At 40.9% G+C, this 25,080-nt stretch overlaps 1 protein-coding gene across 1 annotated transcript in view; it reads right to left on the reverse strand.

The window, feature by feature from the left end:
- LOC139582919 (carbohydrate-responsive element-binding protein-like) overlaps nucleotides 1-10,184 on the reverse strand; it is a 32,431-nt gene extending 22,247 nt beyond the window's left edge. The window contains exons 1-5 of the mRNA XM_071413387.1: nucleotides 9,763-10,184; nucleotides 4,987-5,093; nucleotides 4,299-4,381; nucleotides 4,036-4,125; nucleotides 3,878-3,919 (exon numbers count right to left, since the gene is read on the reverse strand). Of these exons, the coding sequence (XP_071269488.1) occupies nucleotides 3,878-3,919; nucleotides 4,036-4,125; nucleotides 4,299-4,381; nucleotides 4,987-5,093; nucleotides 9,763-10,133 (693 nt within the window). The 5' untranslated portion in view covers nucleotides 10,134-10,184. The remainder of the gene's footprint in view (nucleotides 1-3,877; nucleotides 3,920-4,035; nucleotides 4,126-4,298; nucleotides 4,382-4,986; nucleotides 5,094-9,762) is intronic.
- Nucleotides 10,185-25,080: the final 14,896 nt, after the last annotated feature.

Raw genomic sequence — 25,080 nt, forward strand, 5'->3', positions numbered from 1 at the left:
CAACAAATGTGCAAAAGTAGCCCAAATAGCAGGAGGGATGGGGGCATCTTCTTGTCGCGCGCAGTGCTCAAGTTTATAACGGCTGTCAGTCAAAACCTATACAGTGCTGTTAAATGGAGAACCTGTGCTCTGACATAATATAGCATGTTACTGTACAGCCACTGGTTTCCAATTTAGGTGCTAATCAATGAAACAATCTGAAATGTTCAAGCCGTATATGGGATGATGGACTGCGAGTGGAAAGGGCTACTGAACTAAACAAAAAGAACCCTACATAAGCCATATACGCAACTGACCACAATTCTAGCTTAAGTCAAGACAAGATAAACTACAAAAGTTATGTGAATGTTGTGAGCTGATAGCAGGTGCTTTCGCTCTTGTCAAGTGAACTTTGGCCTCAGTGAGGTTTGTCGGCTTGTGTTCCTTTGAACCACAGTCAGTCCTGAAATGCTCTGCCCTGTATACACAGATTTATCTCTCTATCCTTCTAGTACAGCACAGTCCCAGACAACACAGAGTTCTACACACAATCAAACATTATCTCTGGTGCTCACAAACCTGATCAGGTATTACAAGGACCCGCAGAACCTTCGACACAGTAAACAATGACTTAACTGACTTCTGACTTCCCATGTAATGTATAGACTTCACAATGCAATACATTTGCACTTCAGATGGGTACAAACAGTTGAAGTCAGAAGTTGACATACACCTTAGCCTAATACATTTAAACTCAGTTTTTCACAATTCCAATTCCATTTAATCCTAGTAAAAATTCCCTGTTTTAGGCCAGGTAGGATCACCACTTTATTTTAAGAATGTGAAATGTCAGCATAATAGTAGAGAGAATTATTTATTTCAGTTTTTTTTTATTTCTTTCATAACATTCCCAGTTGGTCAGAAGTTCACATACAATCAATTAGTATTTGGTAGCATTGCCTTTAAATTGTTTAACTTGGGTCAAACATTTTGGGTAGCCTTCCACAAGCTTCCCACAGTAAGCTCCTGACAGAGCTGGTGTAACTGAGTCAGGTTTGTAGGCCTCCTTGCTCGCACACGCTTTTTCAGTTCTGCCCACACATTTTCTATGGGATTGAAGTCAGGGCTTTGTGATGGCCACACCAATACCTTGACTTTGTTGTCCTTAAGCCAATTTGCCACAACTTTGGAAGTATGCTTTGGGTCATTGTCCATTTGGAAGACCCATTTGCAACCAAGCTTTAACTTCCTGACTGATGTCTTGAGATGTTGCTTCAATATATCCACATAATTTTCCTGCCTCATGATGCCATCTATTTTGTGAAGTGCACCAGTCCCACCTGCAGAAAAGCACGCCCACAACATGATGCTGCCATCTCCGCGCTTCACAGTTGGGATGGTGTTCTTCGGCTTGCAAGCGACCCCCTTTTTCCTCCAAACATAACGATGGTCATTATGGCCAAACAGTTCTATTTTTGTTACATCAGACCAGAGGACATTTCTCCAAAAAGTACGATCTTTGTCCCCATGTGCAGTTGCAAACCGTAGTCTGGCTTTTTTATGGCGGTTATGGAGCAGTGGCTTCTTCCTTGCTGAGCGGCCTTTCAGGTTATGTCGATATAGGACTTGTTTTACTGTGGATATAGATACATTTGTACCTGTTTCCTCCAGCATCTTCACAAGGTCCTTTGCTGTTGTTCTGGGATTGATTTGCACTTTTCGCACCAAAGTACGTTCAACTCTAGGAGACAGAACGCGTCTCCTTCCTGAGCGGTATGACAGCTGCGTGGTCCCATGGTGTTTATACTTGCGTACTATTGTTTGTATAAATGAACGTGTTACCTTCAGGCGTTTGGAAATTGCTCCCAAGGATGAAAATCTACAATTTTCTTTCTGAGGTCTTGGCTGATTTCTTTTGATTTTCCCATGATGTCAAGCAAAGAGGCACTAAGTTTGAAGGTAGACCTTGAAATACATCCACAGGTACACCTCCAATTGACTCAAAGATGTCAATTAGCCTATCAGAAGCTTCTAAAGCCATGACATCATTTTCTGGAATTTTCCAAGCTGTTTAAAGGCACAGTCAACTTAGTGTATGTGAACTTCTGACCCACTGGAATTGTGATACAGTGAATTATATGTGAAATAATCTGTCTATAAACAATTGTTGGAAAAATGACTTGTGTCATACACAAAGTAGATGTCCTAACCGACTTGCCAAAACTATAGTTTGTTAAAAAGAAATTTGTGGAGTGGTTGAAAAACGAGTTTTAATGACTCCAACCCAAGTGTATGTAAACTTCCAACTTCAACTGTACACTCTCAGAAAAGAAAGTGCTACCTAGAACCATAAAAGGTTCATCAATTGTCCCCATAGTAAACCCTCTGAAAATAACTATTTTAGGCTCCAAGAGGAATCCTTAAACCAATGTGAGGTTCTATGTGGAACCCTTTCACCACTAAATGGTTCTAGGTAGAAATGTTTTCACCACCAAAGGGTTCTAACTGGAACCAAAAAGGGTTCTCCTATGGGGATAAATGAAGAACACTTTTTTTTAAAGAGTGTAGTAAGATGATTAAGATGAGGTGAAAAGTAGGAGGTACAGGAAAGGATGGGGAAGATGAATAAGGAGATAGAGTGACAGAATGGTTGGGAGACAACACAGGAGCATAGGGGAAACCTGACCATGTACTGCATAATGCAGAGGTGTGGGTGTGGGACTTCACCTGACCATGTATTTTGCACACAGAGTGGGTTTAGGGTTTTGTGGGTTGAGAGGACACACGTGTGCCCATGTGAGTCATTAATAAGGTACATATCCAGCATCTCTCCCCTCTCCATCCCTCAACCTCTTTCTTCCCTCCCAATGCTTCTCTTCCTAAACAAATGGCGCAGCGGTCTAAGGCACTGCATCTCAGTGTTAGAGTCATCACTACAGACCCTTGTTTGATTCCAAGCTGTATCACAACTGACTGTAATTGGAAGTCCCATAGGGCGGCGCACAATTGGCCCAGCATCGTCCGGGTTAGGGTTTGGCCTGGGTCGGCCGTCATTGTAAATAAGATTTTGTTCTGAACTGACTTGCCTAGTTGAATAAAGGTTAAATACAAAAAAGAACAAAAAAGAAACCACATCCTCTTCCCAATATGGCTCAGTTGTTTTTGCGCCAGAGTGACACCGACGTCACAAACTCACGTTCACACATCCAGTAGAACAACAAAGACCTTACATTTCCCCCTGCTTCACAATGCAACCCATCACCAAGTGGGTCATATTTGATTAAATTACATATTAAAGTCTGAAGCCACATCCTTGGTGAAAGACAGGCAGAGCAGAGAAATAGAGAGATTGGGTGGGGGTATAGAGAGAGAGATTAGAGGTATTGTCACAGAAGGCAATACAAACTTGATCACCAATGTCGGCCTGTGACGCATGTACTTTTGCATGTTTTCTATTTTTCCTTTTTCTGCCTCCCCTCTGTTTTCTTCTCTGACTGACCAAGGCCGGAAGAATCTGAATGGAATCTATTAATAGACAGTGGTAGGACTTTGACAAACATATGGTGAGCTCCAAACCTACTAAAGTAAACACAATACACCTGGGTCATTAATCCGCTCGGTCAATATCACACAGCCACGCACACACTCGCGCATGCATGCACGTTTGGCTAAACTTAATGGCATAAACGGTCAGCTGTCAGACAATGGTCAGTTCTCATACTTGACCAAACATATATAATTATTGAGATATGGAAACTCTCCTCACACATGTTTTCAATGTTTGACTAAGGAGTGCACATACTGGCAGGGCCTGTTCCAAAAAAAAATGGAAATTAAAACCTGTTCCAAAAAGAGGGAAATTATAAGTAGAGTTGAATTATTAAAGTCTTTATCTTACCTTCTGTAGCATTGACAAAAGGCCATCTTTATTTTTCTGAAGCTTCAATGGATGAAGAAGAAACGGAATTTAGTACAATTGGAATGACATGAAAACAATGTATAACAAAAGGTCATAATGCAAAAGGATCCTTATCTATGTCCAAAATAAGCACTCACCCTCTTCTTGTAGTAGATCCTCCACTTGTGGTATTCTTTGATCACTACCTCGATCCTACGCTTCCAGTAGCTGCCTTCTAGAACTATAGCCTTACAAGAGAAAACAAAAAACATAGGAGTTAATAGGAGTTGATTATAAATGGGTATGTTCTATTCCCTACATAGTGCACTACATTTGACAAGAGCCTTATAGGCCCTCCTCAAAAGCAGTGCACTATATCGGCTACTTCCTCACTAGGCATTGGGGGTCAAAGTTCACCTACTTCAGGTTTGCGATGGGCGTCGGCCTCGGAGCCCTCCAGTGGGGTGACAAACCCACACACAGGGTTCTTCCTCTTCTCCACGTCTGTACCACGGGACGGACGAGAAACAACTGATCATTCAATCATGACTTGGATTAATGGTTCAATGGACTCTCAAATCTGTCAACTCTGCCAATTCTCTCAATAAATCAGTCAATTCTGTTAGTTTTTTGTGTGTTTTCTTTCCAAACGTGGCTTCAACATTATGTGCATAAAGTAATGGAGCTCTCATTAGTATGTTTTTGGCATGGAAAGCTGTACACTGCATTGTGTTAAAATTAATTCAGTCCACATTGTACAGTAGTTCTTGTAGAAGACATCCCACTCAAGCTATTTTCTTTGTGTGACTGTACTGTAGTAACAAGTCCATGTATCAGTTATGTTGAACAAAGCTCTCCCTGTCTGTTATCAGATTAAACAACCCTGGGACGACAGGAGACATGCAAGCTGCTCAGAGTGAAAGAACAGAGTGAGGATGAATGGAATTACATTTTAGTCATTTAGCAGACACTCTTGTCCAGAGCAATTTACAGAAACATTTTGGTACTTTTTCATACTGGTCCCCTGTGGGAATCGAACCCACAACTCTGGTGTTTCAACCATCATGTTCTACCAACTTAACTACACAGGAGAGGAGAGGAGAACTTACACTGGATGAACCAGGCTCTCCAGATTCCATTATTCAGACGGATTTTGTCTCTCCAGAGCAGCCGCAGGCCTTTGAAAGACTTCCACTTCGGAGAGACTATTTTACCACTGAAAAGACATAACATAATCCTTACAATCACACAAAATAAAGGAATTAAGACATTATAAAGGTTCATATACATGCTTATAACAAGTAACAAAGCATTATACCTGTGATATTTAAGTAAAAAATTTGCATCAATGTAATTTGTGTCCCACTTCAAGATATTCTATTTATTAGGAAGGAATGGTTATGTTATGACAATCTTGGGCAAACTTTCCTTCCCTTCCATTTAGAAAGAGAGACAGAGAGACAAGCAATTGACAGAGTTAATGATTGTCAAAACACAACGATGAGATTACAAGCAGAGGATAAATATTAGAGATGCAGAAACTGGATGATCTATTCTATTCTTCTTTATTCTATTCTCCACATATCATCCAGCATTGAGAAAAAGCTACAATATATGAAAGGACCAGTCCTCTGCCTCATTGTTAAAAACAAGAGCACTGAAACTGGATATTAATGCTGACTCTTTCTTTGACGTCATCATTTCCACACAGCCCTGATGGCACCCAATCAGAGGAGCCTATACACCAGAACACTGAAAGGGTATGTGTCCAAAATGGTACCCTCTTTCCTAAATAATGTTCTACTTTTGGTGAACTATACAAGGAAAAGGATGCCACTGAGCAAAAAAGCAGACTGTTTTCGACCCTGTGCCTTTCCAGTGTCAGACTAAGACAGTCAGCACATCAGATGGTGAGAAGGGGCCACTTAATGGCTGGTGCTTATTGGGTTGCTAGGAAGCCAGGTGAATCATTTCCTAGGGGCTGGATGCTGGATGATGTCAAATGGCTAAAGTGAAAACCCTGTCAGCATCCACGTTCAGCAAAACAGCAGAGGAGGCACATTAACCGGGTACAAATTGACTTGATGAAGCTAATGGGTTAAATAAACCATAACATTCACCCATCTGGAGGGTGACTAATAAATGTTCTATGTAAAATGTTGTTTTAACAAAGGACCTGACATAAACTATGCTGTTAACACCTTACAAAAAAAGCTAACACTAAGATGTCTCAGAAAAACTGTTTGAAAAAGCAATGTTCATTAGATCCATCAGCGGACATTAAAAATAAATAACAATTCCTGTGCTAATAGTGTGTATCCTATCAGATTCAGTGCTGCATTTCATTGACAATAGCTAGCTTTATTTAAACTGATACAGGATACATTAATTGATTGGTTATGCTTAAAGATTGAATGATTGGTTATGCTAGTACACTTTGTTGTTGTATCCTTAGCATGATCAAATATTCCTAGTTTCCTTCCTCAATCAAAGTAAGGTCTATCGCTGAATATAGTCTAGTAAACACTTGAAACATGGATTTAGTAGCAGTCTTTCTTTAGGGCTGCAGTATTTTTCTTGGCTCTGGTTGTGTGTGTTTTATTCATGGAGCAACTATCAGATTGTAAAAGCTAGATTGGAGTAGTAGAAGGAAGAGACTTCCTCTCTGTGCCAAGGATTGTTGATGGCATGGCACACACACACACACACACACCCACACACACACTGAAGACATTGTTCGGGCAGTTCTAAAGGCCATAACACATTGGAATTTTTTTATGCAATATAGATGAGTGATGTTGGTGGCAAAGGAGAGGAGTATGAGCCACTGGAGCAATGAGTAGCATGGACATGATAATAGATTTCATATGAAGCATAAATCAATTTAAAACTTAATTTCCCCATTTATTTACTCATCTCCTATAGCTTGTTATTGCCAGTTGACTGCCACAGCTGTACTGAAATTCATCAACTAAGAAACAAGCAATAAAGAGGTGCCAGTCAAGTCAATGGCAATGCAGACATACAGTAAAGATAACTAAATTTAGCAAACATCTAACGTCATAATCATAAGCTAGTAAGATGTCAATAGTTTTAAGCTAGCTAGCAAACTAGCTAAACATTCAAAAACTATCTAAAACGGAAAACTAAATGTAAATGGCTATAGCTAGCTAACAAGCTACGTGGTTTTGAATTTGCATGAGCTCCGGTAAGCATGCTAACTGATTAGCATGCACCAACCATGAATATTTTTGTCAGTTAAACATGACAAACTGTACACAGTATGTATGTATTAACATATCATGATCATATATTGTAGAGAGAAAACATATGAAATGTGAATGGCCAACATTTCACTCCAAAACAGGAGTTGATTTTCTTTCACGTCAGCTCAAAAACAGTTGCCATGTTTTCCTAAATATTTTAGAACGGCAGACTGATCACATGACCAATAGTTTATTTATTTTTTATTTAACCTTTATTTAACTAGGCGAGTCAGTTAAGAACAAAATCTTATTCACAATGACGGCCTACACGGACCAAACCCAGACAACGCTGGGCCAATTGTGCGCAGCCCCATGAGACTTCCAATCACGGCTGGATGTGACACAGCCTGGATTCGAACCAGGTACTGTAGTGACACCTCTTGCACTGAGATGCAATGCCTTAGACCGCCGAGCCACTCGGGAGTCCATATCGGTGCTCTAATTGGAGGATTTGTAAAAAATACAACTGTCCACAAGGTGGCGCTGCACATCAAAATTCCCCAGATAATAAAGGCCATGATACACCGCCAATATGCGGCCAAATGAATTGCGGTCATGGCTAGAAGGGATCCAGCTTTTGTCAAAATGAACGTCAAAAGTTTATATTTTTTGCGTTTTTGGTTACTCTAACCCTTTTCTTAACCTTAACCTAATTATCCTAAACTGCTACGTTAATTATCCTAACCTGATGCATAAGTTCTCCTACCCTGTTACGAAAGTCAAATCTGATGTTAATTTTAAAAAAGCTGGATCCCTTCTAACCAAGACCCAATACAATATTGCTGAGCAATGTTGCCAGCAATGGTTGCTGCAACTAATTTACATTGAAAATTAGCAACTTTTTATTATCTGGCGACTCTTGATCGGCGGCTCCACTTAGTGGGAAATTTGTAGGAATCCTCCAATCAGAGCACAGATATTGGTCATGTGAACAGCCTGTTCTTCCAAAATATTGAGAAAAACATGGCGACTGTTTTTGAGCTGAAGTGAGAGAAAATCAACTCACATGTTGGAATTAAATGTTGGCCATTCACATCCAATATGTTTCTCCACTACAATATTATATCATGATACTGTACATTATTGCATACATACTATGTTCATTTTGTGAGGTTTAACTGCCGAAAACATCCACGGTGGTGCGCATGTTAATCAATTAGCATGCTAACCGCAAACCCATGCTAAGTCAATGGGACAAACAGGCTAATTCGCTATCTAGCTAGACATGTAGATTTTACATTTAATTTGATATTTTTTACTTTATTTAACTAGCTGGTTAGCTTGATGAATACTGTTTGCACTTCCTAGCTTAGAATTGTGGGGTAAAACGTTTTCTAAATCGAATTATCCTTATGTATGCATTGTCATTGACTTGACTGGCAGTAGGTTGAGTGGGTGCCCAGGGCAGGGCCAACACCCCTTTGTTGCTTGTTTGTTAGCTGATCAATTCCAGTACATATGTGGCAGTCAACAAAAAAGAAAGTGAAAGGGCTATAGGAGATTCGTAAATAAATGGGGAAATTTAGTTTTAAGTTGATATATGCTTCATATAACATCTATTATTCATGTCCACATGTTGCTCATTGCTCATCATTGCTACAGTGTCTCATACCACACTCCGTTGCCAGCAATATTGCATGGCAAAATTGCCCCTGAAAATTGCCAATGTATCATAAAACTATTATGTCAAGTATTCTTGTCTCCTTCCTTCCTTTATCATTCCTGATGATGGTGAAAATATTTTATCTTCAAGGTTTTTTGGACATTTGTGTGTCGCTATCTGTCCATTACTCAGCCAAGAACAGTTGCTTTACTCAATGGAAGGTGGGCGACAATGTTGGACACTGTACATACTGTATACTGTCTATCAACCAGTGGTTGTTAAATCATTTTTGATAACAAATACTTGTGATGTAACTGATTCACAGAAAGGGAAGTGCTAATAATAATGTATAGACTAATCAGCAGTGAAATCTCCTGCAGCATGCCAAAGTCCCTGTTGGCATCAGTTTGTATTCTTCATTACAAAAGGAAAAACACTGAATATAGGGTAAGGGGATAGAGGTGAGCTAGCAGGCACAGGGTCTTTGTGGTAACTGTCTCTTATCCTTTCCCTTAGTTACACTGTAATCTTCCATAACATACCGGCTGCCAACTCAAACCAAAGTCCACTTCTCTGTCAAGATTTTCAAAACACGTTTCGCAAGTAGTCTACAGCCTGTTCTGAATCCCTTCACCCAACCACACACATGTACGCACACACACAGTACACACACAGCCCCCACACACACACACACACACACACACACCTTTTGAGTTTATGTCATTTCTATTTAAGCCTAATCATTCTCTATTACATACAGTATCAATCAATTGTTTTATGAAAGTGTAATAATACTAGGCATATACGGAGACTTGTAATACTAGCTTTTACAGTAAGGCCAGACAATATTTTGACGAAGTGATGCAACAAAAACGTTTTTAATTAGTGGTACTGTGGTTAATTTTCATGCAGTGTGGAAATGTAGAAACCTTTGACAACTTCCCTCGTGGAAATGTTGAAACCATTGACAACTTTACACAAGTAAACAACACAATAATCAATAATGAGGTATTTACCTGTAAGCCAGTGACATGCACTCAAATAACCGGGTCAGCGTTGGGTCGATGCTAAGGCTCCCAGAACTTAGCGGACCGAATCTGTATGTTTGACACCAAGTCCTGTTCACGGTATCGAAATCATATCGCACCGTAGCTCCGCTTTTCCGTCTCCGCGGGGTGCAGTCGCTGTGCGGGGAGGACACCATGAAGTGTCCGCTATGGATGACCTGCGCGCGGAGAAAAGAGCCAGCAACAGCCGGTTCAGTCCCGGTGGTCGCCGCATGATCTTCCTCTTGGTCCGAATCTGATTCTAAGTCGTTGAGTTGGTTCTGCTTTCCTTGTCCTTGTCCCTGAGACAATTCCGGGGACATTATTTCTGCCATTGCCATTCCAGTATAGAATTCAACTTGCTCCGCGCTGCAATGAACTTTTCCCCCGGTTTTGGACTGAGGTAAAATTAGTTTTATATTGGATATTCGGTGGCTATTGGGGTTTCTCTTGTCAATAGCTTTTGAACCAAGCATGCCATTACTATGAAGATGGTATATTCTGAATCAGGGGTGGATGGAGAAATATCCACACTTTTTTTATTTTATTTTTTATTATTATAAGATTTCGGCTTTCAATCTTCTATAGCTCTTACACAAAGTGTGCCATGACTATGAACATTATATATTCTGAGTCAGGGGAGGATGGACAAAAATCCAATGCTTTTTTTTTTATCTAGAGAGACTTAAAAAATATATATAATAAGATTTTGGCTTTCAATCTTCAATAGCTCTTAAAAAAGCATGCCATTACTATGAAAATTATACTATATTCTGAATCGGGGAGGACGGACAAAAATCCACGGCTTTTATTTATTATAAATGTAGTTATAAAAATGTTTTTGCTTTCAATCTATAACAACTCTTACACAAAGCGAGCTATGACTATAATAATTTTATATTCTGAATCGAGGGAGGATGGACCAAAATCCCTGGCTTTTTTGGGGGGAAATGTATTTATTTAATAAAAATTTTAGTTTTTAATATTCAATAGCTCTAACACAAAGTGTGCCATTACTATGAAAATGATATATTCTTAGTCAGGGGATGATGGACATCAGCGGAGGATGGACTAAAATCCACAGCTTTTATTTTTGTGAATTATTTTGAAATGTTTTAGCATTCAATCTTTAATAGCTCTTAGACAAAGCATGCCAAGACTATGAATATTATATATTCTGAATCAGGGGAGGATGCACCCAAATCCCTGGCTTATATTTTTTGCTTTCAATCTTCAATAGCCCTTACCCAAAGCTTGCCATGACTATGAAAATTATATATTCTGAATCTCCCCCAATTCAGAATATATAATTTTCATAGTCAGATGGACATCAATTTATCTTTTAATCTTCAATAGTTTACACAAAGCGTGCCATTACTTAATTTTTTTTTTTTTGCATTACTGCCACGAACTGGACTGTAATGTGGACCAGAGACATTATTCCCCCCCACCCCATCCCCTGAAGATTTTATCAGCAGTTAATTTAAGCTTGGCTCTTCAACATCATTACTGCTTAAATCTAATAACAATCTCTCCCTTTCCCTCCCATATTGCTGGCACTGAAATAGAATGTGTTCCACTCAATGATTTATATATAAACAAAAACAACAACAATAAAATATATAATTTCCATAGTCATGGAATTCTTTGAGTAAGACCTAAAGAAGATTGACTGCAAAAAACAAAATTCTAATAATATTTTTAATTTTTAAGCCATGGATTTTTGTCCATCCTCCCCCGATTCAGAATATATAATTTTCATAGTCATGGCATGCTTTGTGTAGATTGAAAGCTGGAATATTGTTTTTCTTCTCAAAATCCCCCCCCCCCCCCAAAAAGCTGTTTTTTTCCCATCCAACCCCCATTTTAGAATATATATTTTTCATAGTTATGGCATATTTTGTCTAAACACCAGGACAATTCCCACCTCAAACTACCCCTCCTTGCCAATTCCCCCCCTCACCCATCTTATAAAAATAAATATATAATAAAAAATAAAAAAATCTCCATACACTACTGATTCAGAATATACCATCTTCATAGTCATGGCATACTTGGTTCAATAGATATTAATGAGAGAAAACAAAATAGCACTGAATATCCAGTATAAAACGAACTTTATCTCGGTCAACTTTGGTCCAATTCTAACTTGGCCAATCACTGTGGCATTTGAGTAAGTGCAGAACATGCCGAAGTTGACAGATGTAACCTGGAACATCCAATCCAAAACTGGCCCCACTAGCCTCTAGTGTGGCACAAAACCAGATGTGTTGTCCCATGCCATGTAAATGTCCTGTTATGAGGCCCGGGGTCAGCTGGGAACCAGCTGAATGGAGGCCACTCTTTCTTACAACAACTTATCTGGAACGGTGGATGATAAATTCAGTAGGCTATGCCCCATTCTAGTCCAATCTGCTCAATTTTGTTATTGTCAAAAATTAATAATAGGAAATTCTTTAAAAATGAATATAGTGTCATAGTTTCAATATAGTATTCAAAGAGTTCAAAGTATTCAAAGAAATAGGCTAAATAGAGCCCCACAGTTGATGCGTCATAATACCCATAAAACCTAGCGATGAAACACGAAAATGGTTCCAATTGTTTTTTCACCATTCCATTTACTCTCAGACTGTAAAATGCTAAATTGGCATCTCCTGCACGTAATCTCTAGCTGACACCTTTGCTGTCAGCTAGCTAGCTACTAGCTACTTTGATCCAAAATGGAATACAGAACCAGTGAAAAGTTTGGACACAACCACTCATTCAAGGGTTTTTCTTTATTTTTAATATTTTCTACATTGTAAAATAATAGTGAAGACATCATACCTATGAAATAACACATATGGAATCATGTAGTAACCTATATATATATAGGAGATTCTTCAAAGTAGCCACCCTTTGCCTTGATGACAGCTTTTCACACTCTTGGCATTCTCTCAACCAGCTTCATGAGGTAGTCACCTGGAATGCATTTCAATTAACAGGTGTGCCTTCTTAAAAGTTAATTAGTGGAATTGCCATCCTTCTTAATGCATTCGAGCCAATCAGTTGTGTTGTGACAAGGTAGGTATACAGAAGATAGCCCTATTTGGTAAAAGACCAAGTCCATATTATGGTAATAACAGCTCAAATAAGCAAAGAGAAATGACAGTCCATCATTACTTTAAGACATGAATGTCAGTCAATGCGGAACATTTCAAGAACTTTGAATGTTTCTTCAGGTGCAGTCGCAAAAACCATCGAGCGCTAAGATGGCTCTCATGAGGACCGCCACATGAAAGGAAGACCCAGAGTTACGTCTGCTGCAGAGGATAAGTTCATTAGAGTTACCAGCCTCAGAAATTGCAGCCCAAATAAATGCTTCACAGAGTTCAAGTAACAGACACATCTCAACATCAACTGTTCAGAGGAGACTGCGTGAATCAGGCCTTCATGGTCGAAATTCTGCAAAGAAACCACTGCTAAAGGACAACAATAAGAGGAAGAGACTTGCTTGGACCAAGAAACACGAGCAACGGACATTAGACCGGTGGAAATCTGTCCTTTGGTCTGATGATTTTTGGTTCCAACAACAGTGTCTTTGTGAGACGCAGAGTAGGTGAACGGATGATCTCCGCATGTGTGGTTCCCACTGTGAAACATGGAGAAGGAGGTGTGATGGTGTGGGGGTGCTTTGCTGGTGACACTGTCAGTGATTTATTTAGAATTCAAGGCACACTTAACCAGCATGGCTACCACACGAGAAGACCCAGATGCAGACAGTTTCAAAAGTTTATCACAAAAACAGGGGGCAGGCAAACAACAGATCAAAGACAGGCAGAGGTCAGTGATCCAGAACAGAGTCCGAAAGGTACAGAACGGAAGGCAGGCTCAGGGTCAGAGCAGGCAGAATGGTCAAAATATGGAAACTAGAAAACAGGAACTAGCGCAAGACAGGAGCATGGGAAAAACGCTGGTAGGCTTGACGAAACAAAATTAACTGGCAACAGACAAAGAGAGAACACAGGTATAAATACACTGGGGATAATGGGGAAGATGGGTGACACCTGGAGGGGGGTAGAGACAAGCACAAAGACAGGTGAAACAGATCAGGGTGTGACAGATACGAAATCCCATCTGGTTTGCGCTTAGTGGGACTATTATTTGTTTTTCAACAGAACAATGACCCAACACACCTCCAGGCCGTGTAAGGGCTATTTGACCAAGGAGGAGAGTGATGGAGTGTTGCATCAGATGACCTGACCTCCACAATCACCCGACCTCAACCCAGTTGAGATGATTTGGGATGAGTTGGACCGCAGAATGAAGGAAAAGCAGCCAACAAGTGCTCAGCATATGTGGGAACTCCTTCAAGACTGTTGGAAAAGCATTCCAGGTGAAGCTGGTTGAGAGAATGCTAAGAATGTGCAAAAGCTGTCATCAAGGCAAAGGGTGGCTACTTTGAAGAATCTCAAATATAAAATATATTTTCATTTGTTTAGCACTAGTTTTCTTACTACATGATTCCATATGTGTTATTTCATAGTTGTGATGTCTTCACTATTATTCTACAATGTAGAAAATAGTAAAAATAAACAAAAACCCTTGAATGAGTAGGTGTGTCCAAACTTTTGACTGGTACTGTATATAGGTAGTTATCATTGAAACGTCACAATATGGTGAAAAACTTTCGATTTGCCTGCTGGGGGGCAAGGAGACCCCCAGCTCTGCAAAAATCCATTGGAAACTGCGTGCTATTTGGCTGTAATATCATCACCTCTTGAAGATCATAGTCAGAACAACACATTTCCAAATATTTGCGCACATTTAGCTTCATCGTCAGAGTTATACAGCAAGTAACTAACTGCATGCTATTCATGATCAGTAAACATATTTGAGTGATATAAAATAATAGTGAACTATACCTGACAAGTATGAGTGGTTTAGGTTAATATCCCATCCTTTGTGGGGTCTGCCTGTCAAGCAGCAGAAGCGTGCATTTGCCATGTACTGTTGTGTTAGCTGATAATGTTTACTTTGCAAGCTACCGGTAGAAACTTTGTACAATTGGCTAAACATAGTGGTAAGTAGTCCTAATGTACTTTTTCTCCAACCAACGTAGGCCTACCTAGCGAAGTTAGCTAACATTATCCCCTTTTCAACATTGTTTTTAAGAGTGCTTAATCACAATTGCTGCTGACAGACATGATACGCTACATTGATTGAAGGACCACATCAAATTGGCTAGCTAGCTAATAACAGATCACATCAATATGGTTAGTTAACAAGCTAACTTTCAAGGGAAAATCTAGATGGCTATATCCAAATATTGTTTGATTTGCTTTCCATCTATAGTGGTGATGACTGACAACTTTACCAGGATGAGGACATGCCGATGTCAAGCTCTTCCCGAAAGCCCAATCTCTGATGAAGCAAGCTAAATTACACGTTGTTTGCTATACTAGCTAGCTACATGCCAAATGGATAGGCTACCCTCACGTATCGGAAAATACATGATCAATTGATATTTGTTTATTTATTTAGGGGGTATGATTAATTTATGTTTATTGATCATGAAAAGCATGCAGTTACTTACTGTAATAACTGATGATAGAGCTAATGATTGTTTTGCATGAAATAATCTGAACGTTTTTGTTCTGACTATGCTCTTCAAGATGTGATGATATTACAACGAAATAGTTTACAACGAAATGTATTTAACAATCCCTCCGTATTGTGAGGTTCTATTGATAATGACCTATATTGAACATTTTTATTTACTGTTCCATATTTTATTAAACTAATATTTGTTGGCTTATTTACAGTGCCTTCAGAAAGTATTCATACCCCTTGAATTATTCCACAGTTTGTTGTGGGGAGCGGCATTGAACAGCAATCTTCAAGTCTTTCCACAGATTTTCAATGGGATTCAAGTCTGGGCTTTGACTGGGCCACTCAAGGACTTTTACATTCTTGTTATGAAACCATTCCAGGGTTGCTTTGGCTGTATGCTTGGGGTCATTGTCCTGTTGGAACATAAATCTTTGCCCCAGTCTAAGATAATTTGCACTCTGAAGCAAGTTCTCATCAATGGTTTGCCTGTATTTCGCTCCATTCATTGTTCCCTTTAGCCTTACCAGGCTCCCATTCCCTGCCGCTGAAAAGCATACCCATAGCATGATGCTGCTACCACCTTGCTTCATGATAGGGATGGTTAGACGGGTGATGAGCTGTGCTTGTTTTTCTCCAGACATAGTGTTTTGCATTCAGGCCAAAGAGTTGCATTTTTGTCTCATCAGACCACAGAATGTTTTGCCTTATGCTCTCAGTCTTTCACGTTCCTTTTTAGCAAATTCCAGGCATGTTGTCGTGCCTTTTTCTCAGGAGTGTGTTCCATCTGGCCGCTGTCCCATAAAGCCCAGATTGGTGAAGTGCTGCAGAGACTGTTGTCCTTCTGGCAGGTTATCCCATCTCAGCCAAATAACTCTGTAGTTCTGTCAGAGTGGTCATTGTGTTCTTGGTCTCTTCCCTGGACAAGGTCCTTCTTGGCCGGTTGCTACGTTTAATCGAATGGCCAGCTCTAGGCAGGGTCTGGGTAGTAAATGTTTTCTATTTCCCAATGATGGAGACCACTGTGCTCTTGGAAACGTTCAACACTCTAGAAATTCTTGTATACCCTTCCCCAGATATAGGCCTCATCACAATCCTATCTCGGAGATCTACGGACAGTTCCTTGGACTTCATGGCACAGTTTCAACTCTGACATGCACTGTCAACGGTAGGACCTTTATATATACAGTACCAGTCAAACATTTGGACACACCTACTCATTCAAGGGGTTTTGTTTATTTTTATGTTGAGATTGTTGATGGTTAGATTGTAGAATAATAGTGAAGACATCAAAACTATGAAATAACACATATGGAATCATGTAGTAACCAAAAAGAAGTGTAAAACAAATCAAAAGATATGTTATCTTTGACATTCTTCAAAGCAGCCACCATTTGCCTTGATGACAGCTTTGCAAACTCTTGCCATTCTCTCAACCAGCTTCACCTGGAATGCTTTTCCAACAGTCTTGAAGGAGTTCCCACATATGCTGAGCACTTGTTGGCTGCTTTTCTTTCACTCTGTGGTCCAACTCATCCCAAACCATCTCAACTGGGTTTGGGTTGAGGTCGGGTGATTGTGAAGGCCAGGTCATCTGATGCAGCCTTCCATCACTCTCCTTCTTGGTCAAATATCCCTTTTCCTGTTTAAAAAAACAAATGATAGTCCCAATAAGCACAAACCAGATAGGATGTCGTATCGCTTCAGAATGCTGTGGTAGCCATGCTTGTTAAGTGTGCCTTGAATTCTAAATAAATCCCAGACAGTGTCACCAGTAAAGCACCCCCACACCATCACCCCTCCTCCTCCATGTTTCACGGTGGTAGCCACACATGCGGAGATCATCCGTTCACCTACTCTGCGTCTCACAAAGACATGGCGGGTGAACCAATCATCTCAAATTTGGACTCTTCAGACCAAAGGACAGATTTCCACCGTCTAATGTCCATTGTTTGTGTTTCTTGGCCCAATCAAGTCTCTTATTATTATTGGTGTCCTTTAGTAGTGATTTCTTTGCAGCAACTCGACCATGAAGACTTGATTCACGCAGTCTTCATGGACAATTGATGTGGAGATGTGTCTGTTACTTGAATTCTGTGAAGCAGGCTGGTAACTGTAATGAACTTATCAGCAGAGGTAACTCTGGGTCTTCCTTTCCTGTGGCGGTCCTCATGAGAGCCAGTTTCATCATAGCGTTTGATGGTTCTTGAAATGTTCTGCATTGACTGACCTTCTTGTCTTAAAGTAAGGATGGACTGTTTATTTGAGCTGTTCTTGCCATTATATGGACTTGGTATTTTGCCAAATAGAGCTATTTTCTGTATACCACCCCTACCTTGACACAACACAACTGATTGGCTTAAATGCATTAAGAAGGACAGAAATTCCACAAATTAACTTTTAACAAGGCACACCAATTAATTGAAATGCATTCCAGGTGACTACCTCATGAAGCTGGTCAAGAGAATGCCAAGAGTGTGAAAAGCTGTCATCGAGGCAAAGGGTGGCTACTTTGAAGAATCTCAAATATAAAATATATTTTGATTTGTTTAACACTTTGGTTACTACATGATTCCATATGTGTTATTTCATAGGTATGATGTCTTCACTATTATTCTACAGTGTAGAAAATAGTAAAAATAATGAAAAGCCCTTGAATGAGTAGCTGTGTCCAAACTTTGCACTTGTACTGTTTTTCATTTTGGATCAAAGTAGCTAGTACTGTATCTAGCTAGCTGACAGCAAAGGTGTCAGCTAGAGATGACGTGCTGGAGATGCTAATTTAGCATTTTACAATCTGAGAGTAAATAGAGACAAATATATTGATAAAAGTCACTTTGTCCGAGAGATGGTTATCAACGCGTCACGCCAGGGTGAAAAACCCTTGAATGAATAGGTTTGTCCAAACTTTTGACTGGTACTGTATATTCTTTCCAAATCCAATTCAAACAACTGAATTGGCCAAAGGTGGACTTCAATCTAGTTGTAGTGACATCTCAAGGATGATCAAAGGAAATTGGACAAACCTGAGCTCAATTATGTAGAGTGAGATATTTCTGTATTTTATTTTCAATAATTTGCAAACATTTCTAAAACATGTTATCACTTTGTCATTATGGTGTAAATGGGTGAGAAAAAATATATTTAATTGATTTTGAATTCAGACTAACACAACAAAATATGGAATAAGTAAAGGGGTGTGAATACTTTCTGAAGGCACCGTATTTAAATTCATGGTGTACTGATGTATTAAAGCAATTTGGAACTAACTTGTTGACATGTTCTGTTGTAGATTCAAAGCCAGATGAACTAATTGCAGAATGTATCCATAATCATGAATGAATAAACATATTTATTTGGCATATTTATTTGACAAGAATGCACCTAGCCACCACATCAAACACCTGAACTGAAACAATCAATCAATCAAATGATTTATAAAGCCCTTCTTACATCAGCTGATGTCACAAAGTGCTGTACAGAAACCCAGCCTAAAACCCCAAACAGCAAGCAATGCAGGTGTAGAAGCACGGTGGCTAGGAAAAACTCCCTTGAAAGGCCAGGACCTTGGAAGAAACCTAGAGAGGAACCAGGCTATGAAGGGTGGCCAGTCCTCTTCTGGCTGTGCTGGGTGGAGATTATAACAGAACATGGCCAAGATGTTCAAATGTTCATAGATGACCAGCAGGGTCAAATAATAATAATCACAGTGGTTGTAGAGGGTGCAACAGGTCAGCACCTCAGGAGTAAATGTCAGTAGGCTTTTCATAGCCGATCATTCAGAGTATCTCTACCGCTCCTGCTGTCTCTAGAGAGTTGAAAACAGCAGGTCTGGGACAGGTAGCACGTCCGGTGAACTGGTCAGAGTTCCATAGCCGCAGGCAGAACAGTTTAAACTGGAGCAGCAGCACAACCAGGTGGACTGGGGACAGCAAGGAGTCATCAGGCCAGGTAGTCCTGAGGCATGGTCCTCGGGCTCAGGTCCTCCGAGAAAAAGAAAGAAAGAGATAAAAAGATTACAGATTAAAGGAATTTCATTGCTTTAAATAAATCAAAACAGTAAACAATGCATACGCCTTTTAAACATAACATATAAACATCTGACTTGAAGTAAAGATTCAATTATTTATTCCTGCCACAAACCTGGGACATCGAAGAGCATGAACTGTTAATTATATCAGAGAGTGTACAGATTACTCTGCTTTTACATTTTAGGAATTAGACCTGCAGAAATAACACAAAATGTAAAACAGCATATTATGATTTTTGGTGGGTGAGATACAAATGGAGAAACAACTGGATGCGTAAGGTAGGTTTTATATAAAATACCAGGTCAACTACAGCAGAATGAGAAACACACTTAACAGACTCAAAACCGGGAAGCCATGCCTAAACACAGCTATATCAACACCCTTCTTGTCAATTTTACAGGTCCATGTTGCTGCTGTCATTTGTTAGCAGCACATTCAACACTGCATTCAGTCTGAACCCCAGAATAAGCAGGACATCATTACACAGGTGAAAAAAAGGTAGCCTAAACAGTACACATCAACACTTTTAAATGTGTTACTCAGTCTAGATGTCATCCAATCAAGAGAATAACAAGTGAAGGAAGCAGCATAGGGGAAATTGGTGAAAGTAGGGTGGGTTTATAGAGATAAGATGGAGAGTTCCAAAGTTTTGGAAGTTGAGGGACCATGGGTCATAAAAGGCATAGTGTGGAATAAGGGGTAGCTAGAGGGATGGCTGGCCATAGAATAAACATAAAACGGTGTGTTGTTGTGCTTCTGCACCCCTTTTAGGTCGCTGTCACAAATATCTGGCCCAAGTCCAGTCATACTCGGGATCTCAGCATGTATCCCTCAACGCCATTCCTTCTCAGTTGCAGCTTTCAAGTCACGGTCATCATTTGTCTGTGAATCACAACATTAAAGAAGATAAGTGATCACAGCATTGCCACAGATGATCCATTCACGATACAAATGAAGCACTGAGGACAGCTTGCTCTCAAAGTGCTGCTTCAAATGTCTTCAGGTCTGTGTCTAAAAAAGTCAAGTGCAAAATGGAGGAATTGGCTTAGATTTAATTCAAAGTAGACAAAAATGATAAACTAAGCAATACGATGTGACAAACTACTACACATATGAAAGACTGTGTCACACAGGCCAGTACAATAGCCTACACATGGAGAGGAACCTAAAGGCACATACAGTACCAACTAATACTACTCACCCGACAGACAGAACAGGTGTGGACCAGTTCTGCATTGTCTATAGGCTTCTGGTCTGCAACTGCTCCCTTCTTCTTAAAGCCAATTCATGCTTGATCTGAAAACGTGGTCGAATGCTCTGTATGGAGGGTGTGATGCAATAGCGGAACCTCCGGGGGCACGCAGAGGCCAAATTGAGCTCTGTACCGCATCGCCCCACGCCTCCCAAATTTTGTAACAATGCGGAGGGCTACGAATAGCTCCGCACTGACATGATTGGTTGATGGTAAGTGGTGGCATTAGGTCCTGTATAAACAAACTCACTTCCTTGACAACTTCCTTCACACAGCTCTACTCAACAGCTCTACGCTGCTCTGCGAAGCGCAAGATGTATGAATGCCCTGACTTCTGCAGAGGCCGTATCACCATAAATGCTTCACTGCCAATGCGTATATCAGATTGACCATGCAGCACCTTTTAGCAGCTGCCGCCTTGGCATCAGTCAACAAGTTCAACTTCTACCTGAGAGTGGAGCATGCATTATATATCATTACCATCTAAATGAATCCCCCCCCAACCCACCTCCAATTGTACCCATAGTACAGAATAATGACTTACAAGGATGGACAGCTCCAGATCTGAATGGCAGGAGTGTGTATAAGCTTTTGTTTCAGCCCATCTCATACCTGATTACAAATCATAGCCTATCGCCGGGATTAGTTATGTTGATCGAACACCTGACTATCAAATCAACACTTTACGTTGTAAAGATTGTAAAAGTAGTTTTTTTAAATAATTTGATTATTTTGTTGAGGTCCTTTTTGAAATAGAAACAAAACAAACAAAAAATGGTGGAATTAACCACATCACTGAGACTCTAAAGGGCCCTTATAGTGATTGCACTTTCACCCAAGAAAAAATAATAATTTTAAAACATTAACTCGTGAAAGATCCTTCGTAGTAATCAGAGAAATGAAAATTGAGGTCAACATTTAAATAGGCTAACTCTGAATGTCTGATATGAAACCTATTTTACCTCAGTCTAACACCAATGGAAAATGGCACCAAATATTTTCCAACTTTTATTTAACTAGGCAAGTCAGTTAAGAACAAATTCTTATTTTCAATGACGGCCTACAAACAGTGGGTTAACTGCCTTGTTCAGGGGCAGAACAACAGATTTTTACCTTGTCTGCTCGGGAATTCGATATTGCAACCTTTCGGTTACTGTGCCAGCACTCTAACCACTAGGCTACCTGCCACAGGCTACCTGCCGCTTAGCCCTAACCATGAAAAACATGGTTAGGGCTAAGCTAAACTTTAAACTATCCACTAAACTTTACAGTTGGCACTATGCATTGGGGCAGGTAGCGTTCTCCTGGCATCCGCCAATTGGACTGCCAGATGGTGAAGCGTGATTCAGTACTCCAGATAATGTGTTTCCACTGCTCCAGCCGACAATTGGCATTGCCTATTGTGATCTTAGGCTTGTGTGCGGCTGCTCGGCCATGGAAACCCATTTTATGAAGCTCCCGATGAACAGTTCTTGTGCTGACGTTGCTTCCAGAGGCAGTTTGGAACTCGGTAGTGAGTGTTGCAACCGAGTGTGCTTCAGCACTCCGTGGTTCCGTTCTGTGAGCTTGTGTGGCCTACCGCTTCGCGGCTGAGCCGTTGTTGCTCCTAGATGTTTCCACATCACAATAACAGCACTTACGGTTGACCTGGGCAGTTCTAGCATGGCAGAAATGTGACCATCTGACTTGTTGTAAAGGTGGCAGCCTTTGACGGTGCCACGTTGAAAGTCATTGAACTCTTCAGTAAGGCCATTCTACTGCCAATGTTTGTCTATGGAGATTGCATGGCTGTGTGCTTGATTTTGTACACCTGTCAGCAACGGCTGTGGCTGAAATAGCCGAATCCACTAATATGAAGGGGTGTCCATGTACTTTTGTATATATAGTGTACAGTACTTCCCCCGCCGTAACGTTAACAGAACTGCAGAACAGCAACTCTTGTCAGGTGGGGGACACTATACCGTTGTTCCCTAGCTAGCTAGCAGCCTCCTCCTTCGGTAGGGTTTTTCGGTGGTTGGTATCCAATGTTGGTGCATTACCGCCACCTACTGTGCTGAACACCAGAGCCCTCAATGATATGACTATACTGCCACCTACTGGTGGGAAGACTTTTCGGTGTTAAATGAAAATGAATGTCACAATAGTTTTACAGCTTGTAGGCTTTGTGGCGGGATCTTAATGTTTTTGTTTAACTGACACTTTTGATATTATGGATTTCCTCTGATTGTCTCTGAGATTAAAATGTGTGTCAAAAGGAAAATAAAAGTCTTATCAGAGTTTTTAGTTTACGCCAGGGGTGTCGAACTCATTTTGCCGCGGGGGCTGCATTCAGTCTTCAACGAGGTCCAGAGGGCCATACTGAAAATTGGTTATATTTCCTTGCCTTAAAAATGTATCCATCGTTATCGTTATCCATTGTTTTTGGAATTTTCAATGCTCCCTTACTGTCTAGTGATTCTTAGTGAGCTGGACAGTCTGGAAACTGTATGAATATAGGTCCCTTATAATTTGCACACAGTTTCAATTTGGTTTTAGTCATTTTAAAGTATATTGAGTTTGTTCAACAATTTTTTACTAAACACATTACTAATTTAATTTTTTACTCAAGTCACCCGCTGGCCAGATTGGACACCCTATGTTTGACACCCCTGGTTTAGGTTATGCCATCATTGTAGTATAATCCATTATACAGCAATGTTTTAGCTTAAAATGTATGTGTAATCTGTTGATGCGTTGGATAGCAGATTTAACGTTAACAGAACTGCAGGAAAACAGTGCTCGGCAGGCGGGGCGAAGGACACTGTGTACCGATGTCCTAACTAGCAAGCTAGCTAGGTAGCTACTTCCCTTGCTGTAATGTTAACAGAACTGAGGGAAAGCAGTCCTCAGCAGGCGTGGGCGAAGGATACTGTGTACTGGTGTCCTAGCTAGGTAGCTACTTCCCTCGCTGTAACGTAAACAGAACTGCAGGAAAACGGTGCTCGGCACTGTGTATTGTTCATTGTGTATTAGTTTCGACCTAAAGTGCATTGTCAGTTGTTTGGATACTATTCTGTCTGTGGTAAACAGAAAAAAATGATTCCGCTTCATGTGTCAGACCCGGAAGTGACAGTCCTGGCTTTGGAGAGGGACCTGAGAGATGTCTAAACTTGTCCCACCTATAGGTGGCAGTATAGAGACTCGGGCTCCCGGGTGTCACAGCTGGTCTAAGGCACTGAATCTCAGTGCTAGAGGGTTCACTACAGACCCTGGTTCGATTCCAGGCTGTATCACAACTGGCCGTGATTGGGAGTCCCATAGAGCGACGAACAATTGGCCCAGCGTCGTCCAGGTTAGGGTTTGGCTGGGGTAGGTTGTCATTGTAAATAAGACTTTAAGGGCAAGGCGACCGGAAACATAATCGAATACAAACAGTTTAGCTATTCCCTCCGCAAGGCAATCAAACAAGCTAAGCGTCAGTATAGAGACAAAGTAAAGTCGCAATTCAACGGCTCAGACACGAGGTATGTGGCAGGGTCTACAGTCAATCACGGACTACAAAAAGCAAACCAGCCCCGTCGCGAACCACGATGTCTTGCTCCCAGACAAACTAAACAACTTTGCTCGCTTTGAGGACAATACAGTGCCACCGACACGGCCCGCTACCAAAACCTGCGGCCTCTCCTTCACCGCAGCCAACGTGAGTAAAACATTTAAACGTGTTAACCCTCGCAAGGCTGCCGGCCCAGACGGCATCCCTAGCCGCGTCCTCAGAGCATGCACAGCACAGCTGGCTGGTGTGTTTACGGACATATTCAATCAATCCCTATCCCAGTCTGCTGTTCCCACATGCTTCAAGAGGGTTTTTGTTCCTGTTTTGTTCACAAGAAAGTTAAGGTAACTGAGCTAAACGACTATCACCCCGTAGCAGTCACTTCTGTAATCATGAAGTGCTTTGAGAGACTAGTCAAGGACCATATCACCTCCACCCTACCTGATACCCTAGACCCACTCCAATTTGCTTACAGCCCCAATAGGTCCACAGACGACGCAATCACACTGCACACTGCACACTTCCTCTGGACAAGAGGAATACCTATGTAAGAATGCATTTAGCATTTAACACCATAGTATCCTCCAAACTCGTCGAGACCCTGGGTCTCGACCCCGCCCTTTGCTACTGGGTCCTGGACATTCTGACGGGCCGCCCCCCAGGTGGTGAGGGTAGGAAACAACATCTCCACCCCGCTGATCCTCATCACTGGGGCCCCACAAGGGTGCATTCTCAGCCCTCTCCTGTACTCCCTGTTCACCCATGACTGCGTGGCCATGCACGCCTCCAACTCAATCATCAAGTTTGCAGACGACACTACAGTGGTAGGCTTGATTACCAACAACGACGAGACGGCCTACAGGGAGGAGGTGAGGGCCCTCGGA

Source organism: Salvelinus alpinus, chromosome 1 (assembly GCF_045679555.1).
Source record: "Salvelinus alpinus chromosome 1, SLU_Salpinus.1, whole genome shotgun sequence".
NCBI classification, from domain to species: Eukaryota; Metazoa; Chordata; class Actinopteri; order Salmoniformes; family Salmonidae; genus Salvelinus; species Salvelinus alpinus.